This window comes from Syngnathoides biaculeatus, chromosome 19 (assembly GCF_019802595.1).
Source record: "Syngnathoides biaculeatus isolate LvHL_M chromosome 19, ASM1980259v1, whole genome shotgun sequence".
Lineage (NCBI taxonomy): Eukaryota > Metazoa > Chordata > Actinopteri > Syngnathiformes > Syngnathidae > Syngnathoides > Syngnathoides biaculeatus.
Window position 1 is genome coordinate 7587290 of NC_084658.1, and position 21737 is coordinate 7609026.

Below are 21737 nucleotides of genomic sequence, written 5' to 3' on the forward strand. Positions count from 1 at the left end.
GGATGAAAGTTTTGAAGTGTGGCCTTTAACTTGAATGTCCATTTCTATACTATTTCTCCAGTGGTTCATGGAATGATGGATAATAATAATCCTAGCAATTATAATAGTTTGGTTAAAGAGCTTCTCTATTGATGAACTACCCAGAACATAAATTTGAGAAGAAAACATTCTTCGTGATTATATGTAGACTGCACATTTTGCTCCACTGTGTATTATCCAAATAAGACTATTTAAATATTATCAAGGTATGTATGGATTAGGTATTATTGGAATCCCATCTATTGTAAAATGTGTATTTTAGTTATCTGTCAATAGGAGGAGTTCCTATTTCAGTATGTGTGGTGTAAAAATATTTCACAGAAATACAATTACAGCCCTTAGTTGGATTATGCTTCTCTGTGACAAAATGTAAATGTGAAATAATTGCATCCATCCATTTTCCAAGCTGCTTATCCTCACATGGGTCGCGAAAGTGGTGGAGCCTATCCCAACTGACTTCAGGCGAAAGGTAGATTTACACCCTGAACTGGTTGCCAGCCAGTCCCGGGGCACACACAGTCACTGAGTGGGAACTGAACCCAGACGGCCTCCAATCAGCCACATGTAGAACTGCACGATCAGTGACTCAAGATGTATTATTGTTGACTTTAGTATTACATAGGTTCTTGTTTTCAAGACCACGGCAAGGTCTGCTCTCCTGCTGGTTTGAATTTACAGTCCACATAAATGAAACACTGCACTAACTTTGAACTGGCATTAAGGAACATAATCAGGTTAAATAAAACTAGTCAGCGAGACACTGGCTGTGAAATATTTTGTACTTAGCATATTGAAACAACAAAATCTGACGCAGTCAAATCATTCAATTTGTACTCATTCATTAGTTTCTCAAAATTGTACCATTTGTGATCCACTGAAATGTCGCAAACCAAAACTGTAGTGTAACAAAAACATGGCAAAAAGTGTTTGACGCGTGTGAGTATTGCAAGGCACTCCTAAAATATTTAGACTACAAACAAAGTGTCCCCTAAAGTGGAGGTTTTTCTAGTAAATAGCACTTAAATCCAAAAATAAGAATCATGACACAAAGAGTCAATAGATGGGAGTGGATTTGAAAACTTTCAATTTAACAACCAATGTCAACAACTCACATGATTTAAGATTTTTATCTCAGTTGTGCTAGCAGAAATGAGTTCTCATGCCATTTGCCTTGGTAATAACATGTAGGTGTTCTCAAAGTACATCAATGTCGCTTTACTACTCATGACAAGAAACTTACTAGTAAATGGATCTTAAACATCAAATTGAGTAAATACTCAACTTTCCATAAAGCTCTTCCAGTAACATTCTCGTACTACACAAACTAGTAACATGCAGTCATCCTACTAATGAGGACACGGTGCATACTAGTGTGTGGACATCAAGGATATCAAACAAATGCTCAAACATCTTGAATTAAGTAGACCATCCTTGGTGGTTGGATTGAATTGAAGATGGTGCGCAATCTAGGATAACGTTTCGGAGGTCCAGTCAGGAATGGAAAAAGTCTTGGACTGTGTTTTTTGTTTTCCAATCGTGTACTCCAGGTGAATGCATACATGTCTGTCACTTTCCTCTGAGGGGTACATGTTGAGCTCTCCAGTCACCAGTGTGTCTTGCACCACTTCCACGGGCTCATCCAAGTACAAAACCGCCTGTTTCCAGTGGGTCTCGGGTTGGAATGGGGAGGTGGAGAGGACAAGGGCTTGGGGCTTGTCCGGACAAGGGAACGAGACCGTGAAGTACACACAAAATGCGTTGACCGCAGCCGAGCCGAAAGACTCGCACCTGAAGCGGCCTTTGACCGAGCGTAGCTGCTCCACTGTGGTCGTGTGCAGGTCCAGCTCGGCGAAGCGGGCCGGGTGAGACAGCACGTCCTCGGCCGTCACGGGGCTGACAGATATGTCAGAATTCTTGATGCATTTCCTGGCAAAATCCCTCATGCAGGACATGTCGACGCCGTACAGGTCTTTGAGCGTGTACCAGAAGTGCAGGCGGTCCTCCACCACCGGCTCGCAGATGGGTGTGATGAAGAGCTCGCCTTTGTTGGGCAGCATAATCCCAGCTGGTTTTAGCAACCACTTGTCGCGGGCGTACAGGACCGAGTTAAGCATGGACTCATGCAGGAGGGCATAACCCATCCACTCGCTCACTATCACGTCCACCATCTCCGGTAGCTCCACAGTCTCAACAGTCCCGTGTATGACTTCGATTTTGTCTTCCATGTGGTTCTGTTTGACTATTTTCACAGCTTGCTCAGCAATGGAACTCGCTTCAACGGCGTACACTTTCTTTGCACCGGCCTGGACGCAGAACATGCTCAAAACGCCGGTCCCTGCCCCGACGTCCAGCACGACCTTCCCTCGAATCGATTCGCTATTCTTCAGAATGGCCAGCCTGTACGTGTTGGTTCGCACATGGTCCGCTAGCATTTCTTCGTGTATTGTCACATCAGAATAGCTATCAAAGTACAGGCCGTCCTGACGGGTTTTATCGCATTTTCGTTTCTTCGCCGCACGCGACATCTTTACCGCTAATGATACGGAGGCTTCTCTTTGAGACACTTCCGCCTTGTCGAAAATGGGATTTGTAGTTTTAAATAGGTCGTGATACAAATACGTGAAGCTTAATTAGACTACATTTCCCATAAATACCCAAAAATGACGCAAGAGCCCGTTGGTGCGTTCACAGACAATGAAGACGTGGTAAAATTAAACAATTTTTTTTAAACATCAACAGAAATTCAAAGGGTGGACTATTTACAATATTCAGTCATTAAAAAGATAACATCACCGAAGGCAGATTTTTCTAACGTTATATTTTGAATTTATATTTTGTCTAAAAAATGGCTCTTGAATTTGGACAATTGTCAAATAATTAGACAGTCAGAGATGATGAGGCATTGTAATTTATTTGAAGCGTGATCAGTGGTAACATTCCATGATATAAACGTCACGAGTTGCAGGAAACAGGTCTATTTACAGAAAACGGGTCTATTTTTTGGATAACACTGTGACATCTATGCCCGGGTTCATGTGCTAGACATCTACGGCGTCTACTTTTTAACAAGCTACACACAAACAAGACTTCTGAGATGTTTCCAAAGTTGTGGCAGGCAGAACTCTCCTCCTGTTGGTCCTATGGGACTTTCAGAGATTTCGCCAAACGATACTGTACAAACGAGCAACCACTGTATCCCGTGTTATAATGATGGAGACATGAAGGGAAAAGCAGTAGTCTGAGGAACAAAATGAAGCAAAAAATGTGAGAGTCTTCACGTTTTACCATTTGAAGCAAGAGGACGGCAAAGTGCAATGTAGGAGCTGAGTGGCCTGAAGGGGCTTTTTTTTTTTTTTAAGACCATACTGTTGCAACTATAACTAGAAGCATTATTATTAAATATCAAACCAGGAAAAATGTTTCATATTAAAATCAAGATTTCAGCTTCAACAGCAGCTGTTGCAGATAATGAGTATTACAGCTTTGCATGTTGCATCAGAAACATTAGACATCCACACATGATCAAAACACCGAAGGAGCTGAATCCGTATTTGATAAATCGCCAAAAGCAAAATTGGATGAAGTGCAAAGTAAGGGTGGACATTTATGGTGGGATACATGACTGCGTCGTGATAACCAGACAGATTGTGATGCTATGAACTTGGCAGGAGGTTTTGAAGCGTAAGTGCTGGACGCGACATCCAGACAAGAAGCACTCGGCCATGTTTTCCCCTTCTCCTCTGAACCTTCATGTAGAACTGCTGCCAAACCCAAACAGCCAGGGCCTAGCTCCCACTGTGTCAGCTGGCCCTATTTACTTTCTTCTTTACACTGTGACTTACAACTCATCTGTATTCACACACAGACGAAATCTGCATTTAAAACCAGCCTTTTAAAAGAAACGTGAGAAACAATATCATGAGCTGATACAGGGACTGAACCATTGAGGGCAGGAAAGTGCTTCAACATGTCATTAAAATGCCACAATACATCTGTGGAGCAGCCGTCTCACCACTACGGGGATTCATCAAACACAAGTCGCGAGGAGGGCACACACAGTTCACACTCCTGCCATCTAAGATACTACAGAAATGGAGATGCCAAGCCAAAAAAAAAAAAAAACAAAAAACAGCCATGAGGATATTGAATCATTGACAACACATCCCCGAACTGATTGTCCCTTCAACACACCTGCACATTTGTAAATGTGCACATTACAAAAACAGTATCTCACTGCCTTGTTTTGCTACTTTTTGAGCATATTTACATGCACATACATCCATCCATTTTCTGAGCTGCTTATCCTCACAAGCTATCATCTATCATCGGGCAGGAAATGTGTTACACCCTGAACTGGATGCCAAATGATTGGAAGCCACATAGAGACAGACAACAGTCGTACTCACAATCACACCGAGGGGCAATTTAGAGTCTCCAATTAATGCATATTTTTGGGATGTGGGAGAAGACCGGAGTGCCTGGCGAAAACACACGCAGGGAAGGAGAGAATATCCAAACTCTACACAGGTGGGGCCGGGAGTTAAACCCCCGGTCCTCAGAACTGTGTGGCCAACACTCTAATCAGTTGCTCCACCGCCTGCACATACAGCAGTCACTCACATTCAAAAAATGTACAGGTGTGGTCAGTCATGCCCGCATATATAAAGTTGCGGGTGTGTGTTTTGTTTGTAATTATGGGTTTACCCCTTAAGAGCGGAGGGGGGCAGTGTCAGGTAAACTAGGAAGTATAAGTAGGCTGAGCAGCAAGAGACCGGTGCAAAAAAGACGTCAGGCTGTGGTTCACTGCGCTGGATTGGTTTTCATGTGCACTGAGAATGTGCGCAATTGCGCAGTGGCACAGCTTCGAGGGAACATTGGTCAAGACTACACAAAATAAGCGACGTCTTTCGATATCTACGTATATCCAGTCGTAACAAATTTTACGTGCGTGATTTTTCGTGCTCGACTGTGCAGATTTTCGAGTGCAATGGCACGCGGGTGCATACGTGCCCGACAAATCATAGTGACTGCATGCAGTATATTTAAATAATGTATTTGTATAAAGGTGCATGGTGAATGAGTGGTTCACACATCTGTCTTACAGTTCTGAGGTTGAGGGTTCAAATCCAGGCTTCTGGCACGCTGTTTGGAGTCTGCATGTTATCTCTTGTTTGTATGGTTTTTCTCTGGTATTCCAGCCTCCAACCACATTCTAAAATCATGTTTCTTACATTAGGTTCTTTGAAGATTGCTTGCAGGTTTAAATGCCTGTTGTTTGTCTGTATGGGCTCGGCATATACTGCACCTGGCAACCAGTCCTGGGTGTACCAAGCCTCTAGCCTAAGGTCAGCTGCTATGGCTGCAGCTGACCTGAAATCGCAGATTCATTTTTAAAGTCAAGTGAAGGGAACTCGGAGGGTAAAAGCTTTTTACTAAACACTCTGTTTCTGCTGTGCATATGATAGAAAAACATTGAATTTCAAGTGGGAAGGATTTGACTCACTATACTCTATGAAACAAAAAAAAAAAAAGGTTAAGGTTTCATTTTACAAGGCAAAAAAAATACACCTTATGAAAACTGTGTAGACCAATGAACTGCTATTCTTGACCAATCTCATCACCTTCTTTTTATTATTGTGTCCCTATTGGTTACTTTCATCTCCTTCTGACATATTGTCAAAACAACTTAGAGTATTTTACTTTGGAAGTCAAGAATGCAGCCATTACACAGTTACGGTTTAATTCCAGATGGGACAATTTACAATACCATCACAACAACAGAGAGAAATACTAATTAATGAGATAAAATATTTAACAAAATTTTCCATTTTCAGGTTTTACTAAGAACCCCCCTCACCGCCCCACCCAAAAAATACCATATACTGGTAAAGCTATAAAGGTTCTGTTAAATCTTGTCCAAAATGTGACTAAATCCAAACGAATACAAACCAAGATGTGACAATAGAGGTTAAATAAATGAAAAAAATGTTTTAGAGAAAGACAAACTGAAAAGCAAAATGCTAAGTGTTGTATAACTGTATGCGTGAGTAGTGCTGCAAGTACAGTTAAAGAAAACGCACAGGTTGGCTTTGCACGAAGGCCACCAGCAGCTGTTGTTCCTCTCGGTCCGCTTGCAGCGGCCTCATGGGAGTTTGCCTGCGCACTGTTAGTAATACCGGACACGTCAGCTGCTGGAACCGACTTGCAAACACGATCGCGACGTTCTCCTTGAAGTGCACACGAGCATGCACATATTGCACGCACAGAATCCACACAATGACATGAAATGTATGCAAATGTCCAAGGTGCATAATGTACAGTATGTACTGTAGAACATGTACACACACACACAATTCTCATCTTTTTACAGAAATGTACACTACTCAACAATACTAAAGTGCAGTAACTTCCTATTAATTACTCCTGGTGATCAATGTTCTTATGTGTCTTACAAAGAAAAGACAAGTTTGCGAAGCTCCTCTACTTCATCTACAAGTAAACACCCACTGACTACAGTATTTTACAACTTGCATGATCTAGATTTCTTTCCCAAATGTGTCTTATTTTATTTCTCTCTTTGGTATCTCACTGCACAGAGTCAAGAATGTGTGCCAGTCCTTATCAGCGAAAAACTTATAACAATGGGCAAAGCAAAATTTCTTGCTCCGGGGATTTTCATTCGCGTTTATTTGTCCAGTCACCAGCCCACCATGAAAACACACACACAGGCACAAGCACACACACACACTGTCGCACTAGACAATCCCTGCAAGACCTTGGCCCGACAATCCATATCCCTGAACATCAATTCATTAATCACATCCACTTCCCTGTAGACTCACTTCCCTCATGCATCCAAATATCATTGACATTACAGCGCAATTATATCAAACAACCAAGCACAAGCCCCATTTGGTATTGTGTAGGAGGCCTGAGCTAGTTATGACAGAATAACTGCTCAATTTAGAAAAATTAAATACTGCCCGTGTGTTAACGGTCTCTCTTTGATGAGTACGTCCGTACATTAGAGCAAATTGGATGCATCCTAATAGAATTCCACAAATCTCCAAAAGACCCTTTGCTGTCACATAATGATGCATCTATTTTCGATACCACTTATCCTCATTAGAGTTGCAGGTCCCTACCTCAGCTGACAATGGGTATGGTACACCCTGGATTGGTCGCCAGCCAGCCATAGGGTGCATTTAGATAAACATCCATTCACACAGGAAGGTGTTAATACAAACTGGATGACCTCTGAGGCGATGCTGATGTGTTAACCGGTCAGTTATTGTCATCATAAAATGTAAAATGCCTTTTAAGAGCAAATGTTTGAATCAGTTGAGTTCACTTAATTCTATCGAAATGGAACATAAACAGTCCTCATACACAAATGTTTATAGGGAGAACAATGGGCCTCATTCCCCACCTGTCCTTTTGAACCAAATGAGTTTAAAATCGTACTTGCATCTATTTCAACAAGACAGTCGCCACAAAGAAGTTAAACACCAAAGGTGCAATAAAATACTTTCAGCGAGTACTTTTGAGCATCAAAAATGTTGAGCAAAAGAGAGATTGTGGTTTCTATGAATGAAAGGAAGTTAAATGTTAATTATTCCAAATATTTTGGAGTGCAAAGGCATGGCCCCGTGTGAGTGTACTTTAAAAAAAAAATAAATAAATTTGTCATTATTATTACTACCCCATATTAATCTATCAACATTATATTTTAACTGGGAATCAAACGGGGATAAGAGTAATTCTTCCGATCCGCAAGAGTCCTACAGATCCTTTTTCCAAGATTGTGAATATCATGGAAAAGTATTATTATTATTATTAATAATTATTATTATTTCCATGATTCAATTCAAAAAGTTAAACTTGCATAGATTATAGATGCAAGACCCACAATTTAAACAATTTGAAATATTGCATGGTTGGTGGAAAATTATTTCTGAGTCACCATCTCCAAAATGGCAATATTCATTTCTGATAATGCATAAATCGGGTGCATAAATCTAGAATAAAAGCAATGTATACTGAAAGGTTATATATTACTGCAAGCACTTCAAAAAAATTAGATTAAAAGAAAAATAATTCGACAGGACACTGGATAATTCAATAGTACAGTAGTTCAATACATGGGTAGCCCTGGAATTTGTCCAAAATTACATCAAACCAAAAAATCATACTTCCTTTACAATGTGAGAGACAGGTTACTGAGATTCTAAAATATGTGCATTTACACCAAGATACATCCATCCATCCATCCATCCATCCATTATCTACTGCTTTTCCGGGTCGGGACATGGGGGAAGTAGCTTCAGCAGGGATACCCAAACTTCCCTTTCCCCAGCTCTTCCGGCCGAGAGACATAAGTTTCTCCATCGTATCCTGGGTCGTCCTCGGTGTCTGTTTCATGCCCGGAAACACCTCACCAGGGAGGCGTCCGGGAGGCATCCGGATCAGATGCCCCAGCCACCTCATCTGGCTCCTCTCAATGCGGAGGAGTAGTGGCTCGACACTGCGGAGGAAACTCGTTTCGGCCGCTTGTATCCGGAATCTTGTTCTTTCGGTCACGACCCACAGCTCGTGCCCATAGGTGAGGGTAGGAACATAGATCAACTGGTAAATTGAGAGCTTGGCCTTTCAACTGAGGTCCCTCTTTACCACAACGGACCGATACAAAGTCCGCATCACTCCAGATGCTGCACTGATCCGACTGCCGATCTCCCGCTCCATTCTTCCCTCACTCGTGAACAAGACCCCAAGATACTGGAACTCCTCCACTTGGAGCATGGAGCTTTATGGGCGCTTTGAAGGCCTGAATAAGATGATTAATTAGTAAGAAGAATAATAAAGATAATAATCATCAATACCAAGATGACCTTCCCCCAGCCTGGTGCCAGGAACATAATAAGACACTGAAGTTTGCTTTAGATCACCATCTATAAACGATTGCACCCAACTTCAACCCGCTGACTTGCATTTTGGTATGTCAACAAGAGCGGTTATTTTTGGCTTACATGAATGAATTCTGACTGTGAATTGCATGTAGCATTTTAGGATTGGAAGGGAGATGGAATTGATTTGAATTTTTAGAATAATCTTCTTAAGCATGGTTTAAATTTCACCGGACACAAAGTTGAGTAACATTTGCAATATGTTGACTTCTTTGTTGCAATATTTTTTTTTTCATTTTCATTCTAGTTGTAGGTAATAATCATGTACACGGAGGGATTTTTAAGTCATTTATTGTGAAAGAATTAATTAGAGAGGCACTGTCACATGCTGTGATCAGGCCAATTACTTGTTCTTGTCTCGCAGGTACCGAGCGTGTCGACTTTTCACAGGACATTTCACAGTAAAAAGTAGGATTTTGCAAACAGCCAAGGGAGTGTTATGCCAGAGGTTAAGAGGCACATTTCAACACTGAAAGTAGATAATAAGCAATTTAAAGCGCTGACATTTGTGGGCTGCAGAAGCCCTGAAAAAGGAGGCAGTAATGTAACATCATAACAGATTCTTTAAATGGAAGTTTTAAGTTAGTTTGAACAGTTGTGGGTCTTTTGTTATAATTACAAGGACACGATAAGTCAACGAATGTATCTTCATTTGAATTTAATTTTGCTCTTAACAAATAGACCGATATACAGGCCTTGCATTTTGGAGGCGATAAGATGCTCCCGGCTTGTTCTTCCCGCTGACCTTGGTTTCTGCAAAGAAAAAAAAATCAATGCTCTTTCAAAGGGACAGAAGGCAGTATTCACTTTCTGTTAAGGTGTTGTGGATCTCGCCCTGAAGGTAAGACAGGCAAAAGGAGAACATCGGCCGGTAGTTACTGTCAGTGGGACGTTTATCTGGGTCGACAGGCCCACGCGCATTCGAACAGAAACACTTGTATGGATATTAAGGGACAGTGTATATCAGACCAGCACTGGTATCTGGCTTTAAATCAGATAACAGGCAATCAACGTTCCCATTTTATATACTATGTGTAAATATATATATATATAAACACTATTTTTATGCCTTATTGAGATAAAAGTCTCCTAACAGGCCACAATCAAGGAAATGACCCTTTTTGGTTAAGTTATGTGATAACTTGAGGCAGCCATGTTGGGTCAGGAACGTAAGGGAAATAACTCCGTGCTAACTTTGACCGATGAGTTATCCTGTGCTGACACCAAATTATGGCTTCCGATTAAAGGGGGTATTTTGATATACTTAAGGATATAATGCGTGAAAATCTTGATGTCCCAAAAATGGGACGCTGCCCACGAATGGGTTAAGGCTGTGATAAAAACAAAGTAACAGACATATCTTGAAGAAAATAAGTGGTAGAAAGTACAGACATTTGTTCTTAAACGTGGAGAGTCACAAAAATAAATACTCAACTACAGATTATATCAATATTTATTTATGTAGCAAAGTATTTGTACTTTGTTCGTGAGAGCGACTCTATTCTGTATGTTAAGTTGCTTGTGATATTTTCTGCTGTGAATTTGCTCTGGTTTCCTCCCACATCCCTAAAACATGCAACATTAATTGGACACTCTAAATTGCCCCAAGGTGTGATTGTGAGTGCGGCTGTTTGTCTCTATGTGCCCTGCGATTGGCTGGCAACCAGTTTAGGGTGTACCCCGCCTCCTGCCCGTTGACAGCTGGGATAGGCTCCAGCACTCCCGTGACCTTCGAGAGGATAAGCGGCAAAGAAAATGGATGGATGGATGAAAAATAATGCACTCAGTCTAACAGAAAGCAGGAACAAAGATGTAGTGGGCAGTGAAATGTAGTGGGGCAGCTATGTTGGTTCTACAACGTAGAATGTAGCATGGAGGTGCTGTAGATTTCTCTAACTGCTTGATCAAAGAGATGTTCACCATAAACACCAATGCAACATATTTACGGTAGCTGTGCAGTACAGTATTGGTTTCCTTTACACAAAAGAGAAAATCCATTGTCCAAAGACACTCGCACAATTGCTGGGTCTTGCGTGTCTAATTGCATACATCGATCTGTCCACAACCTCAACCAGTTGAAGTGAAAATATGAAATTAAAGCGCTTGAGTGGACAGATAAATGATTTTATGCCATACTATCTGATGTTAAGAATATTAAAAGGAAATTACAGAGAGTGAATTCTTGAGCCACCGCTTGTTTTTTGTGAATCTCTGGAAGCACCAGGAGAGAATTTAAAGAAAAATGGATCATGGGCCACTTAACACTTTAATGGAATGTTGCCGTGGCCTGCGAGCCATGACAGCCACGATTGGTAGTTTGTTTACAACACTAGCCCTCATTATGTTCTGGCCTGCCTGCTTTCTGGCACATTACAGAAGTGGATTATGCCAAGTGAAATCGGGGCTAACCGCAAATTAAATTTTACCATCACAAATGACAGCTATTTTTCCATTTCAACCAAGGGAAACAAAATGCTGATTAAATTACATTCAATGTAATGGCATTGTTGAGTTTCTGTGCATGAGGATAAGCAAGTAGATTTTTCAGTTTTTCTGACCGAATGGGAATTTTGCCTTGGGTGGTGTTGAGGACCTCATTTGAACCTGTGAGAAAAACAATGTGTGCCCACAGGCAAACGCTGTCCCCTCAGCAACATAAACTTACTGTTACAGTTCATCGCCAGTGTTTTTCACACACCTCATTTCTTGGTCTGAAGCCACATTTTTCAACATGATGTTGCATATTTTTTGGAGTGAAAACGCAGAGAATTGTGTTGTTATTTTGTCTGTAAGTGAATAAAAGACGCAACAATGTGGAGCGAAGCCCCTATGTGCTTTCTGAAAGTGTTAAGAAAGCTTTTGCCTGTAATTTGCATTTCAAAATGTTGCACTCGGGGATCCACGCCGAGCCTAACGGCTTCAGCTTCATCTCCAAACAATGACATCATCCATCCAAAGCAGCGCTCAGCTTGAGTACTTCTGTTTGGACCTCTAATTGGATGGGCAGGAATGGCCAGGAGGGACATTGCATTGCAGTCGTCAATGGCTACTTGGGGCTGCTGAACTGGACATTTAGTGAGCCTGGGTCATTCTCTATCCCCCGAGAGTCAGTTAGGAGTTTGTTATACAGGCTGGAAGAAAGTGCAAAGACATACAATGTGCTGTAAATGACAGGAATCTGCAGGGAGGTCGCTGGATACAGTTAAGGTAGCATGGAAGCACTGTATGAGGTGAAATATTGTCCCTCACCATTAAAATGATATCAAAATAATCAAATCCCAAGTTGCATATTTTCATAGTTCATATTTTCATTTTTTTCTCACATATTTCCTCCTGTTTTATATTAATCCAAATTAGAAAACATGGATTTTTTCATTTTTCCAGTAAGGCTTTTTTAATTCACTTCCCAGATGTAAATGACAGACAACAGTGTGCTAAAGTTAAAGTGTACAGTATAAACTGAAAATTCACTTGCGGTGTGATGTTGTATTTGCTGTAAATCTGGATTGTAGGACCCACTGGTACTCAGACAACTGGTCTTTATACTGTAGGGATTTGCGTGTTGGACCCTACGCGTGTTCATGGATCAAGGAAGAGATGACCAATGATTAGATGAGTTAACAGCAAATGGATTTATTACAAAGGAATGTGCAATACAGACGTCTGGGTCTTAGTTAGCTATCTGCTGCACACGAGACGTGTGTCTTTTGAGAAGATAGCCTAAGAGGAAGACAAAAGCTGCCTGGTAACACAAGATTTTTGTTTGTATGGGTCCAAGGTAGAAGTGGTTGTCGCCCCCCCCCAAGTCTGATCCCGAGCCGGGATAGTAACTTTCCACTCCTTATCTGGTGTTGTTCATCTCAACGGCAATGCCTGGGTGAGGAGGATGTCACCAGATGGTTTCTGCGTACAAAGATCAAGGACAACCACCACGCTGCACAACACATTCTTGTATGATTACCAAATGGACAACGCCTTATCTGATGATTACAGGTATAAGGTCATATTTAAGCAAATAATGAAAGTACAATAAAAGTAAAATAGTCTTCAATACAAAGAACAACTGGTCCTCTCGGACCACCCTGGGCAGTCAACGATTCCTCAGTTAGGATCCAAAGAAACTGATTAACATCATTCGAACATGACATTCAATGAAATTTCATCTTTTAAATGGAAATGTAGTTTTCTTATTTTGAAGTTATTAGTGTATAACAGGCAATATAAAGTAATTTTGTTCAATAAATGTGCACTAACTTTGCTCAAAAATTACTTTCATCACATATGGTATATCACACCACAAGTAGGGTTTGGGTACCCGAAGCTTAGGCTTAACCTTCCATCCATCCAGCCATCTTCTTTGCCGCTTATCCTCACAAGGGTCACGGGGCATGCTGGAGCCTATCTCAGCTGTCAACGGGCAGGAGGCAGCGTTGACCCTGAACTGGTTTCCAGCCAATCACAGGGCACATGAAGACAGAAAACAGTTGCACTCACAATCATACCTAGGGGCAGTTTAGAGTGTCCAGTTAATGTTGCATGTTTTTTGGGATGTGGGAGGAAACCAGAGTGCCCGGAGGAAATCCACGCAGACATGGGAAGAACATGCAAATGCCACACAGGCAGGTCTGGGATCGAACCTCAGAACTGTGAGGTCAATGCTTTCCAGCTGATCCACCGTGCCATTGAGCCTTAACCATTAAAAAACAAAAACAAAAACAAAAGCCTGTTAAATCTGTACAGGTCCAGAACATGTGATAATTGTTGCCCTCATGACATCCATTGTAGCCTGGTCATTCTTGAAGGGGGATTGACCACATTTACAGTCCTTTCTTAAGGTTTCTCTTTCCCCAAAAATGCGGTTGTGAGTTTTTTCATCCCTGATTGGGGAGTTTAGTTAAAGAGATCCTGTCAATCACTGCCAGCTGTGGGCCTATGAAGCCATTTGGATCTCTTTTGTGATTGAGGGCTATAGTAATAAGCTTCACTTTACTTAAAAAACTAAAAATAAAATTGTTAAATTTATTGCAAGGACCAGTTGTCCTAGGTATGCACTTTTGAGGACCGTTTGTCAGAAGCCAGTTGTCTGTCCATCGTAGGTCAACTGTACCTTGTCATTTTATATTGTTGTTCATTGTCTAGAGTAAGAAAGGTCCTTTTGCCAGCAAAGTCATGATCATATTCTCAAAAATGCTTCACTTTCCTCCATCACTGCAGACTGTCGTTGCATTTGTGGGTCTGACATGCTAACATCCACATGATTTGCTTATTTAATGAATCCCCGAGTTGAAAAGACCCGGCAGCTCTTCTGTGTCTCCAACAATGGGAACACATTTCTGGAAGGTGAGATTGCACAGTTGTATGTAAATTAAGTGGAAACAATCCCGACGCTCAAAGCGTTCCAGTCTTGGGCTCCAAACTGCTTATTTACACACCAACACACACACACACACACACACACACACACACACACACACACACACACCACACACACACACACCACACACACACACACAGACTCTCTCTCTCTCTCTCGCTCTCTCTCTCTTTCTCTTTCTCTCTCTCTGTCTCTCACACACACACACAACACACACACACACACACACACACACACACACATATATATATATATATATATATATATATATACAGCCCCCCCGCCCATTCTGAAAAGACTAACAAAATTGCATATCTTGATTAGCATGTAAACACAATTACTTTTCATGTGGGATTAAGTGAGTGTCTCTGACCACAGGTTTGTCCCTACCTGGGTTCCTTGGTCTGATTTTCCTCAAGGTGATTAATAACCCTGATTTGGCTGACCTTCCTCAGTATGGTTCTGACGGCAATAATTTCCTGTCCTTTTTGTCTCAGCAGCAAAAGACAACAGAGCAAGTGAAGGGTTCTGGTTTATCTTCGTGGCTCTCTGTCTAAATGTGAAGTGCGCTGTAAAGAGAACCCATATGACACTAGGGTTTAATAGCGTATGTAGAAACATGAAGCCCTGTAGATTGGAAGAAAATGTCTTGGAGTCACGTAAAATACAAGTTGTTGATGGGTTTTGGAGGTCATCTGAAATAACAAAACATTTCACACGCAAGAAATAAGATCCATAAAAAGGAGACTATTTACAATGAACCCAGTATCATAGCGGTTGAGCCTCTGTGTCCAATGCAGGCAAATCAAAAGCTGTCTCACTTCAACTTCTGCCTCTTGCGCCTCTCTCTCTCTTTCTGCTCTCTTACAATTATCATACTTCAAACATGATTGGTCAATGATCTTTTGTATTTAATAAAAATATCATCTGGGGATCACGGTGGAATAGTTGTAAAGTGTTGGCTTCACAGTTCTGGGGTCCAGGGTTCAATCCCAGCTCTGTCTATGCAGAGATTGCATGTTCTCCCCGTGCCTGTCTGGGTTTTCCCCAGGCGCTCAAGGTTTCCTCCCACATCCCGAAAACATGCAACATGAATTGGAGATTCTAAATTGTGCTTAGGTGTGATTGTGAGTGCGACTATAGCCTGTCTCCATGTGCCCTGTGATTGGCTGCCAACCAGTTCAGCTCCTACCTGATGACAGCTGGGATAAGCTCCAGCACTCCCATGACCCATGCGAGGATAAGTGACTAAGAAAATGGATGGATGGATGAAAAATATCATCTGGTTATTTCATAATAAATGCAGTTTCACCATGTTTCCTTTGTATCCTGCACTCCATTATTTGACCTGAGTCAGTCGATCTCAGACCGCTACTGGGTGTGTATTTTGTAAGCATTTCTTTCATGTATTCAGGACCAAATGGACTTTATTGACTAGTAGCAGAACTTTAAAATATATTCTAAAGCTGACTAGAAGTCAGTGTAAAGACTTTACTGACCTCTTTGTTGTGGTCAGAAATCAAGCTCCAGCATTCTGAAGGCTAAAAAGCGAAAGGTGAACTCTGCAATAATTTCTGGACTGTACTGAAGAGTAAACCTATGTACTCCACGAAGAGGTGAAGTGGAAGGAACGAATTAATTAACTAATATAGAGCCAGTAGATTGTAACTGAGCCTCAGAGCCTCTTCCAGAGTCTCACCAAGAATAACAAATGGGAATTGCAAAAGGTTAATTTTAACATTTTTTAATTTTCTTAATAGAAAATGTGTGTTCATGATTATTGATGGGAGCGAAGTAGGCTGTGTAAAGAAGGAATATCATTAGACCATCTGCACCAACAGTTAGATGCGGTCCAAGCAAGTGGGAGTTTAGACCAACTTTCTGCCACCAAATTGTCACTTTGCTCAAATCTCCTAGAACACACCCTCGCTGTACTGGAGCACCCCGGTTGGTGCAGAGAGGTTTGCCAAATTGGCAAACTCGTGGAGTGAGCCTTGCACTTGCATGAAAAGCAGAATCCGCTGGTTTTGTGCCATGTCACAGATGCAGTGCCTGTGAAAATACCTCCAGGTGTCAAACATGCCCTGAATGCACAGGACATTGTGGTTGGTGTGCCTGCACACAAAGATTCAGCGAGAACCATGATAGAAGGGCAATCACATCCGAAATCTCAGCATTACACTATGACAGCGAGGCATTGGGCTTTACTAGGGTAAAGAGCATTTTGGACCCTGATCTGTTTGTCTTCTAATATAATTTAAATCTAAATAGTAAACTTGGAGTCCAGCTGGATCATGTGCAACAGTGAAAACAATATTTTATGTAGGTTGCCACACACTTTCCGCATCACCTACAGAAGGGGACAAACCTGCATTCTTACAGCTCGCTTATCTTTCCTGCTTTTTAACTGCCAATTCCTTATTCTCTCAGCGGCGAATAAACCTGTGAGTGAAAGCTGGGTATATTACTTTTTATTGCCCTGCAATGGAAATTTACTGCGATACAGCTCTAATCTAGGGACAGGCAGTGGTGTTCTTTTACATGGCGGAGGGTTGGCTCAGTCAATGCACAGATGACTGATAAGAATAATCTTTAAACAGGGGTGTTTATATCTGGCACGACTGGCCACCGCGACAACAGTGATCCCCTCCGTGGGGATATTGAATCCATTTTTAGTTTGGTCGTACTGAGGCAAGACACCAAGCCGAAGAATTATCAATGCTAACGGAAATGCAGACAGTTAGAAAATCTCAGGACACTACCAAAAGATTTTTCCCAAAGTTTCGAAGGATGTTGTAGTTCCTTCGAAACCATTGATCCACTTCAAATTATGTTCTTTAAGAAGACACTGTAAGGAGATGCACTCAATACAACCCGCGAATAGTTTTTGTGCATAAAGGCAGTTGTTGATAATCCTCCGATTGCTTAAACCACTCAGTCGAGAGTATGAGATATTCCCCTGTAATGTATTTGTCTCATTTCTGGTAATGTTACTGGTAGCGCATTTCAGTCATTCATTTTCTTCTTATTGCTCTGATCAAAATGACTTTCTCCATGTGACTCGAATGTAGAATGCAGTACAATTTTATTCACCCCATGATGGAAATGGTCTCGCCGGAGGCCACGCGGCAAGGTGCCGAGACTTCAAAAAAACAAGTAATGAAATATTTAACACACAGCATGACCATTCAAAAATTCATTTTAATTGATATTTCAAGTTCTACAAAATCTGGTTTTAAGGATTGTATTTCACATCAAATGCTGAAGCTGTGTACTGCAAATCTACTGCTCCCAAGTCGCACTTATCATCAGCATGGAGCTTGGCAATCTTTTGGAATCTTATGATATCACCTCAGCCAAGAGGTTTTTGAACCTCTTATTATAACTTCAGCACACACACCCGTCAGGGAGAGCAAGGTGTCGTTCCCAAAGACAGCGCCTCACTTCCTTCGCCTCTGTCTGTCAGCCAGCAGCTTATTAAAGTACTCCCAGGCTGCAAGTGTCAGCCAGGGAGCGTGGACCATTATGATTTGTTCGTTCCCCAGTGTGGGCCTTTAACCTTCGGCTACAAAACGACAGGTCCTTTGATATAGCTTGTTGAGTATATTTTTAGATTGATAAAATCTCATCACAACTCATTGCCTCTGTAGTCTTTACATTTATGTGAAATAGTCATACGCAAATGATGATAGCAATTCTATGAAAAACCACTGCACATCATAGAGAGGATTGCTTTTATGGCAATCATTAGGATTCCGGTGCCCTCGCTACCTTTGTGAGGATAAGCAGCTCAGAAAATTCAAATATGGAGCCATGTTATGGTATGTACAAATGTTAACTGTGGATCCCAAATCGAACAAACAAAATTTACAGAATTTACTAAAACCACAAAGGCGTGCAATTGGTCGGAGACTATAGGGAATTAAAAGGCGACTAAATATTTACCTTAAAAACTAACTAGGGTTTAACACATAACTGATAATAAAACCCTAACCCTTAGACAACTGGTGAAAATGAAAACACAAAACCAAAAACCCACGCAAGAGTGGCAAAAATTCACCAGTGGCGAGTCAAGCAGAATAAGGAATGAACACGAGAGTCCCAAAAAGTTGAGGAATTACTGACAAGCAAAGTACAATAATGTGGTATTGCCCTTCTAGTCCTACTTTATCTAAATACCTTGCTGATGACGACCACCAATAGGTACAAAATAGGATATTCTGTGCAACAACACTCTTCATGTAGACTGCAACAGAGGGGTGGGGGGACTCATCAGAGTCCTGGTGGCTGACCAAGTTTAAATAGGTGTAAAAAATGTAAGTTGTAGATGACAGTAGAATCGTAGATTTGGGGACCTAATGACCTTCCACTGTTCCTACATTGTGTGACATTAAAAAAATAATAATTAAAAAAATCTCACTGCAAAAACTGGCTGACCACTGATCAAATGCGGAGGGGGAGGCGCCTCTGGAGTATTGGAAGAGATTTGTCTGAAAATGATTTCCACCATTTACAACTCAATTAAGATTTTTATAATTGAGTCAATCCCATTTTATTCTTCATTTGATGGCTACCACCCAAGGGTGTCCCTGGCCTCTCCCCCAGTCAGCTGGGTTAGGCTGCAGCCCACCCGCAACCCTTGGGGGAAGTCGTGGAGAAAACGGACGGCTAAATGTCCTAATTCACACCTCACAGAATTCTTTTCAGTGATAACGAAATGATTGGGTCAAATCACATGATTGTTGTATTAAAAAAAAAAAAAGAATAAAATGGAGTATATTGGAGTTTTGCTGTGTTTTTGGAACATGGTTAAACCTCCAGGTGTCAAGGGTTTTATGAGTAACATTATGCAGCTTGTTGTACACGTGTGTACACGTGTAAGACTTCTCAGATCTGGAAACAGTTTCTAAAATAACTATAAGATAATCCATTTATCTTGTCTCAATAAAAACATTATATTGACCCAGCTAGAGTGTGTAACATATAAAGAAGAACATTTTCTTGCTTGAAAATGAGACGTCTCCGGAAAGTCAGAGCGTCTGCCATTGTGAAGAAATTCCTATGAATATTGATAGCTTTCCCTATGGATGTGTACGGTGTTGAGTGACATTTTTTTTTTTTTTTTTTTTTGCATTTTCAGAAGTTTGTTCTGAACTACACAGTCCTTAGTGGCTGCATCATACTAATTGGCTTCTTTCTTTATGTTTGATTGACAGAGAGTTCTGGAAGCAAAGAAACGGTTTCATAAAATGGACTCTCAGAAAATCTAAGAGGTTTCAGTTCATAAATGAAATTCTTAAAGGAAATTAAGTTGGCAAGGTGAGACTGGTTAGAGCAACGGGTTAGAAAGTTAGCCCAACAGTTCTGATGACCGCGGTTTAGCACTACAGCGACCCTTGTGAGGATAAGCGGCTCAGATAATGAATGAACGGGTGAAATTAAAGCTGTAACCATTGTGTAAATCAAAATTACTTGGCCATCTTTTTTGACAGTCGCGAATGAAAAGCCTGTGGCCCTTCACGTGACCGACGGCGAATGTACGTACACCGTGCATCTGTTGAAATGTTAGCGGCGGGATAATAGCAAGCCTGATTATGTGCGCTACCATATGTTGATGCGATGAGAGGATGCGAGCAGGTGCTGACGGTGGGAGCTTGCCTTATAAATTAAGTATGAGAGTCAATTTTGAAGAGTGAAAAGGTCTCAGAAACACGATTTGGCATCAAATTATATTCTCACTTTAAGAACCACTAGAGGTGGCAATCAAAGTGAGCGTGAGTCAGTGAAATAAGACAACAACGCAGTCAAAGGAATACATAGGGGTTTTGATCTGTAAAAACCATAATATTGTACTAAATACTTCAAGGTACTCCATTACTTTTATAGATTGGGTCACACTTATGCAATGTAGTACTTTAATATTTTTGGGTGAAAAATGTTTTGCGATAATTTATGGTGGGTCATTTAGCTCAAGTAATGAAAAGCTTAAAGTCTTACTCTTCAAACAGAAAAAAAGAGAAAATTATTAACTAAAGGTCAACTCAAAAGCGGCAGACAATGTAGCAGGAACTTCTTATGGATGTTCTCAAATGAATAAGTCAGGAAATGTTGACGGCGATCACCTGCCCCCCTTTATTGTGTTTGTTTTTTCGTCAGATTTTTAGTGTACATCAAAATGCAACTTTCGTTCAAGAGTTAAACCACAACAATTGACTGCAGCATAGAATATAATCTTAACTTGTTTTGACAGGGGTCAACAAAAACAAAAACCCGGTTAAACGCAGCATTGATTTAGGATTGAGTTGACAAATGGCGAAGGATCACAATGCTTCTGTGTGAAAATTATAAGCCAGGACAACACCAACATAAACCTTTTCATGAAGTAACCTTCCGAAATGAAGCCCCGATAAGCGGCACATTTTTGCTTCTGTAAATTGCAGAACCCTTGTGAAGTTCAGAGATAATGTTACTACTGTAAACCTTTTAAAGTGATGCATCATCCACATCATAAGTAGTAATCTGACCTTTCTTGCATTGTGTCATCTTTCCTGCAGTAATCAGGCCCACTTTTCACTTATAGGGAGAGAGCTTTGGCTCTGACTCCACAGAAGGTCGTCTGTATCTCCCCCTTAGAGGGTAAACCACATAAATCATGTATGCACACACCCAGTTGAGCTCCAGCTCGTTCGTTCTGCACCCCAGCACCCACTCCTGTGCCGTGGCCCGGATAAAAAAACAGCTCACGTGAACTCTTCAGGTTATCCTCCTGATTCACTTGGGTCCACGTCAATGAGATTATACCATCAATATGCAAAAAAGAGGCCATAAAGAAGAGACCGGAACGTGGTAGCGAACAGATTGCACCCAGCTGAGCTAATATTTCTGCGCATAATCATGTCATCTTGATGCTTGTTGACTCAGTAATTGTCTGACTTTTGGCTTACCGAAGCGTTGAGGTTATACAGAAGTGAAATATCACTGGAAGCGAGTGTCAAAAAAGATGGCATTTTCAACAGCAGCCAACGAGAACAAGGCATCTGGGGTATCAAGGAACTCAAATTTGTCGTAACTCTTCTTTTAAGGGTCTCTGTAGTGTAACCGAACTGGTGGAGGGTAGAGGTGCGGCGGAGGCCTGAAGGGTTGTCGCCACAAACGAGTTCAGTGACGCCTAGAAACACCAGTCGCAGTCCATACAGAGCCAAAAAATTGATCAAGCCTCTGTCTGAACGAAGTGAGGCGATGCGACAAAAGTATTGTCTTTCACCTCCACTCCGTAGAAATACTAGACCCAGTCAATCTCTTTAGTGAGGAGTTTCTCACAGTAAATGAACAGAACTACTTGGACTAATACGACTGTATGC

The 21737-nt window shown here is 41.3% G+C and overlaps 1 protein-coding gene across 1 annotated transcript; it reads right to left on the bottom strand.

Moving 5' to 3' along the window:
- Positions 1-1106: 1106 nt before the first annotated feature.
- prmt6 (protein arginine methyltransferase 6) lies at positions 1107-2838 on the bottom strand. The gene has a single exon (XM_061805862.1). It carries the CDS (start codon positions 2562-2564, stop codon positions 1506-1508), a length of 1059 nt encoding a protein of 352 aa, XP_061661846.1. The 5' UTR covers positions 2565-2838; the 3' UTR covers positions 1107-1505.
- Between the last annotated feature and the right edge of the window lie 18899 nt (positions 2839-21737).